The 13,532-nt window shown below is 45.6% G+C and overlaps 1 protein-coding gene across 4 annotated transcripts in view; it reads left to right on the top strand.

Moving 5' to 3' along the window:
* LOC107191787 (heterogeneous nuclear ribonucleoprotein K) overlaps positions 1-13,532 on the top strand; it is a 91,114-nt gene that overhangs the window by 43,651 nt on the left and 33,931 nt on the right. For 2 of the 4 annotated variants that reach the window (XM_015580895.1, XM_015580897.1), the window contains exons 4-5: positions 7,895-8,010; positions 10,177-10,233. In XM_015580895.1, coding sequence (XP_015436381.1) covers positions 7,900-8,010; positions 10,177-10,233 — 168 coding nt within the window. In that variant the 5' untranslated portion in view covers positions 7,895-7,899. The remainder of the gene's footprint in view (positions 1-7,894; positions 8,011-10,176; positions 10,234-13,532) is intronic. The other 2 variants (XM_015580898.1, XM_015580899.1) reach the window with 1 other exon arrangement.

Consider the following 13,532-nt stretch of genomic DNA (forward strand, 5'->3'; position numbering starts at 1 on the left):
AAAAAAAAAAAAAAAAAAAAAAACGTCACGCGGATGTTATCTGAATCGCGAGATCTCTGACGGAGGGGTGACGAGGCGAGCAACATGTACGTACACTCTTGGTGGAACACGCAAACTTCATATTTCGCCGGCACCGTGCAATTTCGGGGGGAGGGTGGACGGGATCATTGTCACGCTCGCCACAATTATCCCGGATATCCGTCGTCTGCCCCGACGTCGAAATAATTACTTGAACTGTATAACCAACGGACTGGGTGGCTGGAGGGGCGGGGGGGGGGGGGGATTATCGCGACAACGGGCAGGGTTCCTCGTTCCCATTGCGTTCCACGGATTCCCTATCGCGATCCTCTTTCATCGAACTTCCGCGTAAATTGGAATAGTTTGACACTTCTGGCTCGATAACATTGCTCCTTTCCACCTGGTTCCTCCTCCTCCATTTGCCTCCGCTCTCGATACATACTCGACACTTTGTTTCCCCTGGAAAACACGGAGAACTTTCACCCTGTTCGAACCCTAGACCCTCGGCCACATTCATCGTTTCACTTGGGCTTCTTCATCGGTTTTGTATCATTGCTCTGAAAATAGGGAGATAGTATTCCTACTAGATCTGAATCGGGGGAATATCGGGGGCTGCATCTTTTTAAGGGAACCATTAGAAACAGAACGATACAATATTCTCAGAACCTCTGTAGATCGAAAGTTCTCAAAACAGATATCAAAACGATCAGAAAAGACCCGTGTGTCGTGTTTTCGCGTGTCCGTAGCATCGAACGAGCAGCCCCCCGGTGGAAGGGTGGTATTTAGTACGCGAGCAATTTGCACGCGTTCCCCACGGCGACACGCATCGGGTACCAGAGTTGTTACAAAATGATTGCGTTCTCGTTAGATTACGACTGTGGAACTCGGGCTCGCGAATTTGCATGATTACTGGCGTCGATAAGGTAATTACGAGCGGGGACAACGCGCGCGCGCGCATGCGATTAAGGCCGAGTGTGTATCTGGCACGGATCTCTGATGGAAACCAAGAGGGGTAGGGAGAGTGGGGACTCGTCCTGGGTGGAATATCAAAAGAACCTAGGGAATTTCACGCGATCCTGGGATGCGGATCACGCGACGCGTGGCCCCGTGGATTACACTTTATCGCGGGGCTGGATCTCTCCCGCCTGGCAAATATTGAAATCCAGCTCGCTGACACAGACGTTTGAAAGGACGTTTCGGTTTGTATTGCGAGGAAGCGTGGGAACGGTTGAAAGGATCTCCCATTCGCTTTTCCCCCGGACGGAGAGAAAGGAAATTTGCTTTTCTCAGTACCGGTATAGACATATTCTCGTGTTTAAGCGTAGCCCACCATGGTCAATGGTGCAGGCACGTAACGTTAATAACGGTGTATAGACGGTGTATGTATCATTAGTTTCGCCAGCTTATACCATCGTGATTGTAGTTGGTATCTCCGTCCAGTACTTGAACATGCACGGTAGCAGATAAGCAAGAATATCGATCAGTATCCAGTATTCTCAGTACTCGTGTTGGAACGATCGCCACAGTCCACACATTATTAATGTTACTGAATCCTATAAAATAATGGTACAACTCCATGATTTTGCACTGGTCGTCTTTTTAATCCAAACTTGACTGGAGCATCCAACGACTAGACATTTTGCTTTTCCTAAGGGGAAGCTATCCCCAAAATTTCATGTTTCTAGAGTCGTTGATATTAAATCGATAACTTCGATGTTGGTAGAGAACGACCATCTTCTCCATTTTCTGGTAACGCGAATAGGCCTTATAAGGACCCTATGCTCGTGACGGTATTGCAATAAACATTCAAAATGCCATTAGAAATATTAACATCGATGGTATTAACGATCAGGTTCGATCGAAGAGCATCGAAAACACGAATCGAGCCGTCTAATCTCGGAAGAAGTGCACTAGTCTCGTGGAACCAACCCCTAAATTCTCACCCCTTCGCGTTCGCCGCTGGCAACCATCGGTGTCGCGTACATGCGTCGGGAAGTTCATCAAGTTCAAATTCCCGGCTCAAGTTCACTGAGTTCAAGCTGGTCGCCGTTCCTAATTGCGGCGCGTTCCCCACGGCACCCCTTTCTCCCACCCCTCCTCTACCCCATTCGTGTCTCTGTATATCAGCCAGGGCGACCCTTAAGAGTGGCGTGCGGACTGGTTATGGACTGGTTAGTCGATGCACCGCTGCCAGCGCGGTGGACTCTTCGGCGCCTCACGTTACTCCTATCGCAGACTCTGCGGCGCCCCTTTTCACCCCTTCCTCTCCTAACGACGGCAAACTCACCCCTTCCCTCTCTCTTCTGACCAACCTTTCACGCTCGAATGGGGACGCGTGTCGGGGAAAAATGAAGCAGACGCGGTGATATCTACCGGTTTTTCACGAATAACCTATCTCCGGTTAAAGGAGTTTCACTCCTCACGGGGCAGAGAAATGGGATTTCTGACACGGTACCGGGTCGTTGAAACGTCTTTTATTTAACACGTTCACTGACAAATACGAGATATCGTAAATCCTCGATGATCGTTCGAAGGCTTCTCGACACTGACAAGGAGGGGTCTCCAGATGTAACGTTGATTTTTTCATGAGGTTTAGACGCGATGATAGAGCTTGGAATTCTGAAGAATATTTCTTTCAACTGCATATGGTGGCATTAGTTTATGAAATATTTAATGTTCAGTGCCGAAGAGCCTTGGAACACTCATCGGGGATGTACTGTAACTTGTGATTGAGTATACTTGTAGATGACTGTCTGCCATTAAAAGCCATGTACGAGTTAACTCGTAGTAAATACATGATCGTGGCGTAAGGGATCAGTGTCCCAACAAGAGTGTGGCAGTCAAGTTGTTAGGTCTGGGTTAGGTAACCTTTTTTGGGTAAACTTAACCTTTTTTCAGAGGTATTTCTTTAGGTGTTGTCTAATGGTAATTTCGATATCGTATGAATATAGTGGTTTCGAATTGTGTCGAAAGACAGATTACTTTGAACGGTTTCATCCAGACGATTAATACGCGCCACGCGGAAAAACGATCCCACCCCCGTTATTTTATCATTCGTCTTCTCCCCACGAGCACGACGATCGACTGTGTTCACCATCACAGTCACCACCATCGCCGCCACCACCCCCTCCACGTTTCGCCCCGTTTGGTAATGGCGGGGTGGCCAGGAAACGTAGGAGGTCCTTTCGAGTTCGTGTCACGACATCGCCTGGTCACGCACGTCGCCAGTTTGTTGAATACATGGCCGTGGAAGGGCGGTTGTAAGAATAAATCATTTTTTTCCCCCTGGACGCGTATATCCGTGGACAACGATCACTAACTATAAGCAAGGGTTTCCACCAGGTATGGTGTTACTTCTTGGAAAATACTGTAAACGTTTATTTGTCGATTAAAGAAAACGTGTACATTTTGTATTTTTATCGATGGACAAGACAGTCTGAAAGTTTAACGGCCTGCGTGCGTCCACGTTCCCGTCTCGTCCTCCGAATTCAATTCATCGCGTCGACAGAATCGTGTCAAAGGCGCGCGAAATCGTTCGGTAAATATTTCATACGCGTCTCGAACGTTCCCTGCAAAACAGAGGGAGGGATAAAGAGAGAGAGAGGGAGGGAGAAAAATTCCACACACACCTTATACGTCGATCGTTCATCGTTCTCTCGTGATCGATCACGAGTCCTCGGCGAGAATTCATCGAGTTATCCTTTGGAAAACATCGACAGGACGAACAAGTTTCTCCTTGTTCGACCATCGTTTTGCCCCCACCCCCCGCCGTCGGAAAATTGCTTCCGCGTTTTTAACGGAAAGTCGATAATCGGACGATGGGACCAGGGAAGAGGGCGGAACTTGCGAGCGAAGCAGGTAAACAACGTTGTCAAAGCCGAACGAATTCACCGCGAAAGAGCGCCTGGGCCGGCATTAATATTCATCGTTCCTCGAGCACGAGCAGGAATAAAGAATGGGACCGCGCCGTTTTTCTAAAGTGTTTCGTCTAATAGCTTTATTCGCATTTTTTGCTGAACACTCCACCTTGCGCTGTGTGTATAGTTCAAATCATTCGTATACGGTTACGTGAAAAATGTACCCGTGCAGTTACGAAATTTTCTTTTTGAACCAAGAAACTGTTTTTTCCCTCGGGTTTCCTCGCAACGATCTTTTTATTGCTCGTGGTCACAGGATTTCACGTTGTAGGTTCGCGCTGTTTATCGACAACTATCGATTCATAAACTCCCGTTAACGATCGAGAAGCTTGTTTTCGTGACGCGAGACGTGATTTTTTAACGAACCGCGAATAAACCCGGTTTCCGGCCGGACGTGGTTTTCTTACAGCCGTTTTTTCCCCTCCCGTGCCGGCTCTTCCCGCGACCGCAATGAAATCGAAACGAGGAATCGCGCGCCACGGGTCACCGTTCCGTCCCCCGAATCGCCGCGTGGTAAATTATTAACGTCGCGTGCCGCCGACGCCGTCGCCGCGAACGGTCTCGAGTATCGATTCGTCTGTCCGGTCCGCACGTACCTTTTTCCGAACGAGCGTCGTTCGTCCTTTCAATTTCCAGGCGAGACTTTCTCGTCGTCGTCGTCGAGAATTCGGTTTTACGCTTGATTCAACGTGCATCGTTTATGGTTCGTTCACGATTAACCGTCTCTCTGTACGAATCGAAATTATCGTCCATGTTGGCCTAAAATCGCCTACAGTAGAGTCTCGATAAGTGCTCGTAAAGAACTCCAGGTTAACTGCTCGCTAGTCATCTCCGGCTACTGGACGGGTCCTCTTTTGAACCGATCGAACGAGTATTGTAACAGGTCTGAGGCTTGATAAAACCTTGTTTATTTTTGGTTCTTTATCGATGAAAATTTCGTTAACCCTTTGAAAGAAATTATGTAAACTCAGAAATGGTCCCAGACGGCACTTCAATCACAACAAAGTCCCTGGAAATATAATTTTCCAGGTGTGACGCGTACGTCATACTAGGCGTTAAAGGGTTTTAAATATCGGTGAAATTTTTCCGATTAAAATAACACCATACACGGTACAATTCGGATTTTGCTTACTTAGAAAACATCATCGAGGACCGTTATTCATCGATCCACGTTCCGTTCGGTCCACGCATCGAAAGAATACAATCACTGCTCGTACTGTAATTAGTATGCTCGGGGCGATTTACGGGCTGCTCAATGCGTCGTCGTGATTGGACTACGATCGCTGTCCCGAAATTCAGTTGTTGCAGCACTTCTACTGCCTCGTGCTCGACGTTCCAGAGAAGGGCATACGGTTTCTTTATCAGTGGAACAGAAATTCGTGGGAATCGTTATCATAAACGTGTAACCAACAAATATTCTTGTCGTATCTACGGAACAACCTACCAGCGCCAATGTCACGAGCAATTTATCGGGAACGTCAATTAACATGTAACGATGACGCGTTGTGGGTCTCGTGCGACGACAGGGGGGTTATTCTCATTGTTGACTCGAGGCGAGTTGTTCGGTATGCGACTCAAGCGACCCCGATTTCTATGCTAAACGCGTGTCATCGCGTTTATAGCTGCACGAGCGCGATCGTCGCCGTCACGTTCCGCTTCGTTTTCGAGGCGACAAATACCGTACCAGAGGCCGAGAGGAATTTTTCCGCGCGCGCCACCCAACGATCGACGATCCGCCCGTGAATTTCCATCGCTGGTCGACGATCGATACTGACAGCTCGATTGATCGCGTTCTCCATTTATAGTTTAACCCTCTCGTTCCCACTGTTACCAGATTGTTACGTATTCTGAATTACGAAATAAAATATTAGTGTCATGTATTTCTTCGTATTTGTGAGTATATAATAGTTTCTTCTAATCTTCTATAGATGGTGTAGTACAGATTTGTATGTGTATTTAAAAGTTTCTGGATGGAATTCAGGTGTGGAGCATTTTCACAAATACAATAGAAACTTACAAAACACTAATTTCTTTCAAATATTTCAAGAGGGTTTATCGATCAAAGGTAAGAAAAATTAGGTTTTATTATTTAATCGCATATTTTTATATAATCACATTATAACGTGAATTATTATACAATATGTATAACTGTGATGAAAGTAAAAAAGGCGGTGAATGACAACGAATAAAAAACGGCATCAGACGGTTTCGAAATTATAAAATGTTCTTCGTACAAGAAAATATGTGTTTGGTAATTTTTACATAATTTCGGAATGCAAGGGTTTTAACACTTCTGTCCGAAGTTTTTACACGAAATTCTATTCAACTCGAACCAGACGTTTGAAGTAAACTCGAATCGGTCTCATCGAAGATCGTCGTTGCTGTTCATTTGAAAGAAATCGCGAATCACGGATAGATCATCGACGCGTAATTGCGGAATTTCTTATCTAGGCTCTGGGAATCTGGCCTCTTTACGACGCCCCGTACTAGTTCCAGAGTACCGCTGTTTTTCCACCGCTACTACCTCCCCTGCCCCTATGACGTCATAACGTTACTCTCGTAATCTTATCGCGGTTTCGAAGCTGGCTGGCTCGTCGTTTAAAACGCGCTCTTTACGACTTCTTTACTACGCGTTTTATTGCCAAATGAGAGTTCTTGCGTAAGCTTTTATTAAGAGAGCCGCCGCCAGACTATCGGCCGGTATTGTATGTATATTGGAATATGTAGCGCGGTGGATACTCGCGGAGGAGGTCTGGGTTAACCATTTAACGCCCAGATCCTTGAATCGTTATTTCAAAATTACGACACCGACATGTACATATATGTTGTATCTTGTCATTTTCAAGTCGAAAATATCGATATTAAATAGACCTATTTTTTTGTCAATTTCTTCTTCCCTTTTTTATTTATTTATTTATTTTTGGCGGGAATACTTGAATTTTTCAACCGAAAACCTGGAGATCTACTTCACATCGGTGAAACTACGCATCCTTGCTGACACAAATGAAATATTAACCGATGACAGAATTTGGCACACTTTTAAAATGAGTGCTGCACCGATACAACACTGGGTGTTAAAGGATTAAACGCGTATCGACGTTTCGAATACGTGTTCTGGCCGAGACCTAGAGCGAAACCGCGAACATCAGCTCTGAAACGGTACGACGGAGCTTTATTTGTTCAATACGTTCGGTTTACAGAGTTTAACGGTATCTGTTTATTTATAAATCCATCGATAACAGTGAAAGAGAGCTTTTTAGTCGAAACATTCGGGTGCATGCATAACACGGGTAATATCGTAGAACGAGGAGAAAAAGGGGAAAGGGGTGCGAGCAGGTGAAAAATTCAAGGGGTGCATGAATCAGTTTTACTTGTCCAACATTACGGGAGAATTAGTGGAAGCCAGTCGAGAAAGAGTTCAAGAGATCAAGTCGAAGTATAGCCGGAGCTCATTAATTACTAAGTTATTAAACGGGGCCACCCATCTTGGCCGGGGCCACGGCTTAACCCGGATGATCGATGAAAGGTCGACGAGCTCTTCGCGAACAAGACATTTCCCCGTGCTGTACATACAACTGAGGACGAGTAACATTTATCCGATTAAACTCGAATAAAGTGTAATAATGAAATAATATTCCATCGTGTCGCGAGGTAATACAAGTTTCTACTCGGATGGTAATATAAGAAGTTCGAACATTTAGTAAAGAGTACATTATCCTTTATAAGACGGTCAGATTCATTCATTGGATTTCATTCAATATCAAAATTGCGAGAAATTTTATAACATTTTCTACTTGTATCGTACTTACATTGAGTTTCGTGATACCAAGCGATCGTGACGGCATGGCATAACACTGATCGTGAAACGGGGTTAAACGGTCTCGACTGAAATATTTTACTTTGAAACACGGAGAATTCGAATCAAGGTGATTGATGATCGATTCGCGTTTCTGTTGCAGAAAGAATGAAGAGAGAAGCTGATGCAGGCGCTATGACAGGCTCCGGAGGACCGACTAGTCCTCACAAGCGTTACAGACAGGGTGACGAGGAACTTCGTCTACTGATCCCCAGCAAGGTAAGGCCTTACTATTTTCCTGCGAGTAATTACGATCATGCACTCGAATGGCTGGGAACCGACGAGTTTTGGTGTTCGCGTCGGAGCACTTCTTAACTTCGATTTGTCAGCGAGTTCACAAGATCGTCAGATCTGGTCTTGGTATCTTCTGTGTAGATCGTGCAACGACAGGAATTAAACTGAAATCAATGTTTATTACAAAGGATCTCCTTGGTTAAGAGTAATGTGTACTTTCGATTACATCCTATTTACCTAAATAATAAGAATTCCACGAGAAGGAATCGATTGTTAAACAGACACATCGTATATTTCAAAGTGGCATATCCACAGATCCGACCGGGTCGTCTCTTATGCAAATTCGAACCGCGCAGAGGAGAAACCCGCTTAGAGTACTTTCTAACTTCTGGTGAAACTGAGTACACTTTCCAATTTCTAGCCAGTTTTAGAATTTCGAAAGAGATTTCCACAAGCCGTATCCGATGGTTAATGGTTCAAGGAGCGATCTCTTCTCACGATCCTCGAGATTACTACACATACACGAGATCCAATTTAAAGAAATTAATCTCTGTCCGTTGCAGCCACCCCCCAATGACGATATATCGAGCCTTGTTTCCCCTGAAAATCTCCTAATAAAACGCCACAGGAACTTTCCGTAGCCGCTTTTCCTATTCAGATAAGACGCGTGCAACGTCTCCATAGATGCATTGCCTTTCTCACGATACACCTTCTGTTGTTCCTCCATACAACCTTTTCGTCGCTGTACACGGAAGATACGGTGTTACTGTAAAAGCTGGCCTGCTCGCGCGTACGCGAAACCTCGTGCGGTGGCAGCGGCAGCGGCAGCACGTTCTCTTCCGGTCATTGTCGCCACGTTCGGTGAACCGTTATCGGGTTTCCTTCGACTTTCTTTTGCCCGGGAAAATTCCAACGGTCCCCTCCCTCACAGTTCTTTTTTTCAGAAGTTGCTAACAATGACTCGTTTCGCCGCGGCGAAGCAACTTACACAAAGTGAACGTGGTTCGCCATTCTTTGCGCTTGGGAGTGTCATCGAATTCCCTGTGAAAGACTGGTAAAAATTGCAGCACACAAAAGACCACCGATGTATACAAAGAATAGACGGTCCGTCGAGGCTCGAATAATTTTTAGTAATAATAATAATATTTATTTATAAACGGGTTATGAACCTTTCTCTATAATATACAAGTATATGTACGTCTAGAGGACAAACGAAAAGTTCAGATATACAAAGACTGTAGTAACTGTACAGAAAGTTTAACAAAGTTCATGAAACATTTTACAGGACTGTATAAAGAATTACATAAATAAACGGCAACAAGAAAATTTACAAAAGTATTTACAAGAATATACAGAAAGTTATGATTATGTACAATAGAAAGAAATGCGTAATTATCGATAAAATAACAAATAACGGTACGGAAAACAGAAACGGAGAAAGAACTATAAGAAAAATTTGTCCACTGTTCCCGGGGTGGGGGGATCGAAACGTTCGTGCACCAGCGACCAGCACAATGCTCGATCGTCGTCGAAGCGCGTATAGTGGCCACGCAATCGGGATCCCATCGGCGAAAACGGTTGTGTCAGGGTCGATCCGTCCGCCTGGCACGATCGACGGTCGATCACTCCTTTCGAGAGAGCGAACTTACTTGCTCGACCACCATCGGAGGGGAATGCAATTATCACGGGCGGGTGAATGTTTGTTCCTCAGCGGTTGTTGCAACATCTCTGTGCAAGTTATCGCCGCTAATCGTTCGAATCGATCGACCTTCCAGCAGCCTAACGTTTCTGTACTCTTCGTCCTCCCCTGGGTCCTCGTTTCCCACGAAAAATTAATCCGTGCGCGGTTGCGAGATACGTGAAACGAGGGAATTAAATTTGGGACACGAGTCGAGATTAAACCCTTTTGCTCTGGCTTTTGTGTCGAGGTCGATCTCTCGACGATCCAGCACTCCAGGCCACCGCTTACTTTCTGATCTCCATCCGATTGCGATGCACAAGGAACGTTAGCCTTTTTTTTTTTTTGGCTTCGTGCACGCAGAAACGTGCTTAAGTGTACGCATTACACGAAACGATTAGCGCACGTTGTGTACGAAGAAGGGAAAGAAATATTGTTTAAGATATTATTAGAACGTTAATTTTCTGTTGCAGGTAGCCGGTTCGATAATCGGCAAAGGTGGCCAGAATATCACCAAACTGAGGAGTCAGGTAAGCTGTTGCTCCGTCCGTTCCGCGTCGATTCTGTTTATTCCATCAGTCTCGTTCTCTCAGCCACTCTTCTCGTCTTTGTCGCTTTCTCGAGAGCAGAGAACAGAAGGGGCGAGAAACGTTTCGAGTGTTAGGCCGAAGAAGATCGTGAGAACGACACCGTGAAAACATGGTGGCACATGGACCGCTTGGAAAGCTAGCGAACCTAAATGGATACGTTTTCACGACACCTTCTCGCTTCGTTCTTACGCTAATACGCTAGTTTCGATTTCGGCACGTCGATTCGATCCCTGTGCCGATCGGTTGTGTGTACCCCCATTAGCCGTGGAATTACTTAGGGAGGTTACGAAACGTGCGTGGATGAAAAATATACATTATTCGATCTTTTTTTGCTTCTGAAGTCATCGACCCTTTCGCCAACAAGTTCTGCATGGTTATTACTTACTAGAACTGTTAATATCTTAACTTATTGTGTCACGTTAAAAAGGAAAACAAAATTCACACGTTTAAAATTTCGATCAAGTGACCATGATCGTTACAAAGTGGCGAAAGGGTGGTCAAGATGACGACAGACGTTGAGATTCGTTTCTCGTATCGTTTCGTGGCAACAATAATGTACACATTCCATGCACGTGCACAACGAAACGCGCCGTCGTCGCACACACATTTGGTTCCTGAACTGGGAAGTTTCCATCGTCTCCCGCAATTATCGCTGAGACCCGCACGCGAGAATGATTTATTTTTCCATGCTATTTTTTTTCTTTCTGTTTTTCCGTTCGTTCGTCGTGCCGGTCGTCTTAGATCACGCGTGACGTAACGTAACGTAACGTGTGCATCTGAAACGATAGCGATCCGAGAGAGGAGAACACGTGGGCGTGAAACTGCATCTAACCCTGAACGGTTGATTAAAGATGCGGCTCGCGAGTCGACGAGTAAAGCCTGTTTCGCACTTGCTACGAACTCGTACAACAATTTCTAACGCATCACGTACCCTCCAGACTATTGGTATCAGCTGACAAGTATCTTACAATTCTCATTACAAATCACATCGATGACTTTCGCAAATATTTAGTTCGGTCCACGAAAACCTGTACGATTCAACCAGGTGCGCAACGGGCTTTGTCTGCTTCTCGGCTCGATTCGGTTGCGCAACATCGATTGTTCTCCACGTCTATTTCTTTCTTTTTTATTTGTTCTTTAACCACCGTCCTTGAGACGCCGAGGAGATTCACCCTGCACGAACCAAATGGTTACAAAGACCACCACGAAAAAAAGGAGGTCTGCCAAGGCGGTAACGCTTGTCCGTGCGATGAACACGGAGAAGCCGAGCCTTGGATCCGCGCGAGCTTTTCTCAGCTCGCGGGGGGAACAATCGACGGATGATTTTCGTTAGCGAGGTTGGCGAACAAACTAAAGAGTCGCGATGATTACAATCGTCGATCGTCCGAACGGAGACAGAATTCGTATACTGATTATTCTCGTGATCATAGCAACCGTAAAACGTGAGCTCAAGTAACGTCTGAGAATATTTCTCGTTTCTCGGGGTACATATTTGACTTCGCTTAAGCTCACGTTTCGTTTTGCGATCGACGGAGCCACATACAAGGTTGTGTGGCCTTCAAGCGAGCCATCTATCGATCATACACCGCCTCTCTCGTATACACAATTTGTTCATTATATAGTTATTTTCTTTCGAACGCCTGGGACCCATTCAAAGTCCGCATTTAAACACGATGAAACGCAGGCAAGACTTAACGAGAGACAGACTCGTGGAGCAAAACAGAGAAATAGAGAGAGGGAGAAAGGGAGAGAGAGAATGAGAGTGAGTGAGTGAGTGAGTGAGTGAGTGACTGAGTGACTGAGTGACTGAGTGACTGAGTGAGCGAGTGAGTGAGTGAGAGTGGGACTTGACTCGGACACACGCGTTCCCTTAATTTCCGGTGTAAACTCTGTCTACTAGTGATGGGAGATACAGTATCGATATTTAATGTGACGATATATTCCAGTATCGATACCTTAACCCATAAATATCGAAATTTCAAGACAATCGCTACATTTGCCGTAATGTAACAGGTCGTAAGGAAAATGTACCAATTGCGAGATTCCCATTTTTGCGATTGGTAGATTTCTTTTCCACGCACACACGATGTTATCTGAGAATCTGCCTTGGTAAATATCCGCTTAAATAAATGATTTATTTTCATTTCTGGATTTTATTGCTTTTAATTGAATTGCAAGTATCGTTAGCCGATAATATTGACATTTTCTTCCCCATATATACATGTGTATATCGATACTCTGGGTATCAATATGTATCGTCACCAAATGTCGATACAATTCAAATGTGTCGCCATCACCACTGTCCACCGTAATAATAACCTAACGATTTGCGCGTCTTCCACTACTGCCTACTCGTAAGCCGCTATCCCTGCCGATCGTCCTACCAATTAACCCTTTGCACTCGGAATTTCCTAATTCCCCATACATGTTGTCCCTTCTGAGTGTGACAATGGAGTGAAAAGGGTTAAAAGTATAGCCCAAGCGTGTGGCGTTACCGACGCCAAAGAAACAAGTGCGCACGAAACAAGGTTATTCTTACGGTGAACAGAGTGTGTAGGTAACATCAGAGAAATCGTCAACTACCATACATTTCGTGTGGCTGTGCAAAGAGCTCTCTGTGTACGGTTACAAGTTGCGCCTGTTGAAAAATATCGAGATTTATGGACCCAGAAGGAGGGGGGCGGTGTTTCCGCGAGCCGGTGCAATTGCACTCGAGCGAGATTCACAAAGGAGAAGAAGGGCCATAAATATCGTCGCGAGATCTGGGGCCCTCGAGACTTTACGGTCCGCGGTGAGAGGCCGTCTGCATAAGACGCGAAATTAATCGAACGCGAGCCAGTCGTCCCCTACACTCGATCATCTTGTCCACGGTCGTAAATAATCGGTCACGAGAGGCGGCCGTTTCGTTTGCCTGAGTTTCGCCGCCAAGATTCGTAGGTGACGCGCGCATCTGGCGTGTGTGACCCAAAACGTAGTGGAAGGCCACATGTATACCCGGGGATATAGAGTAAATGGAGAGAAAATCTCCTAGGGGGAAAAATGGCGGAGTTTCTCCGGGAGAATCTTATCGCCCGGTGTCTCTGCCTGGTGCGACCCTCCTTTTTGCAGCGAGAGAATCCGGAACGCCGCTTGAGAGTCGATCGGGAAGATCGGTTGCTGCGCGCTACTTTGGGGGAATCTCGTGACCGAGAAACAAGCCTATTCTGCTAGGATCGGAGAAATATTTGCAAGCGATGTTT

Source organism: Dufourea novaeangliae, unplaced genomic scaffold, assembly GCF_001272555.1.
Source record: "Dufourea novaeangliae isolate 0120121106 unplaced genomic scaffold, ASM127255v1 scaffold228, whole genome shotgun sequence".
Lineage (NCBI taxonomy): Eukaryota > Metazoa > Arthropoda > Insecta > Hymenoptera > Halictidae > Dufourea > Dufourea novaeangliae.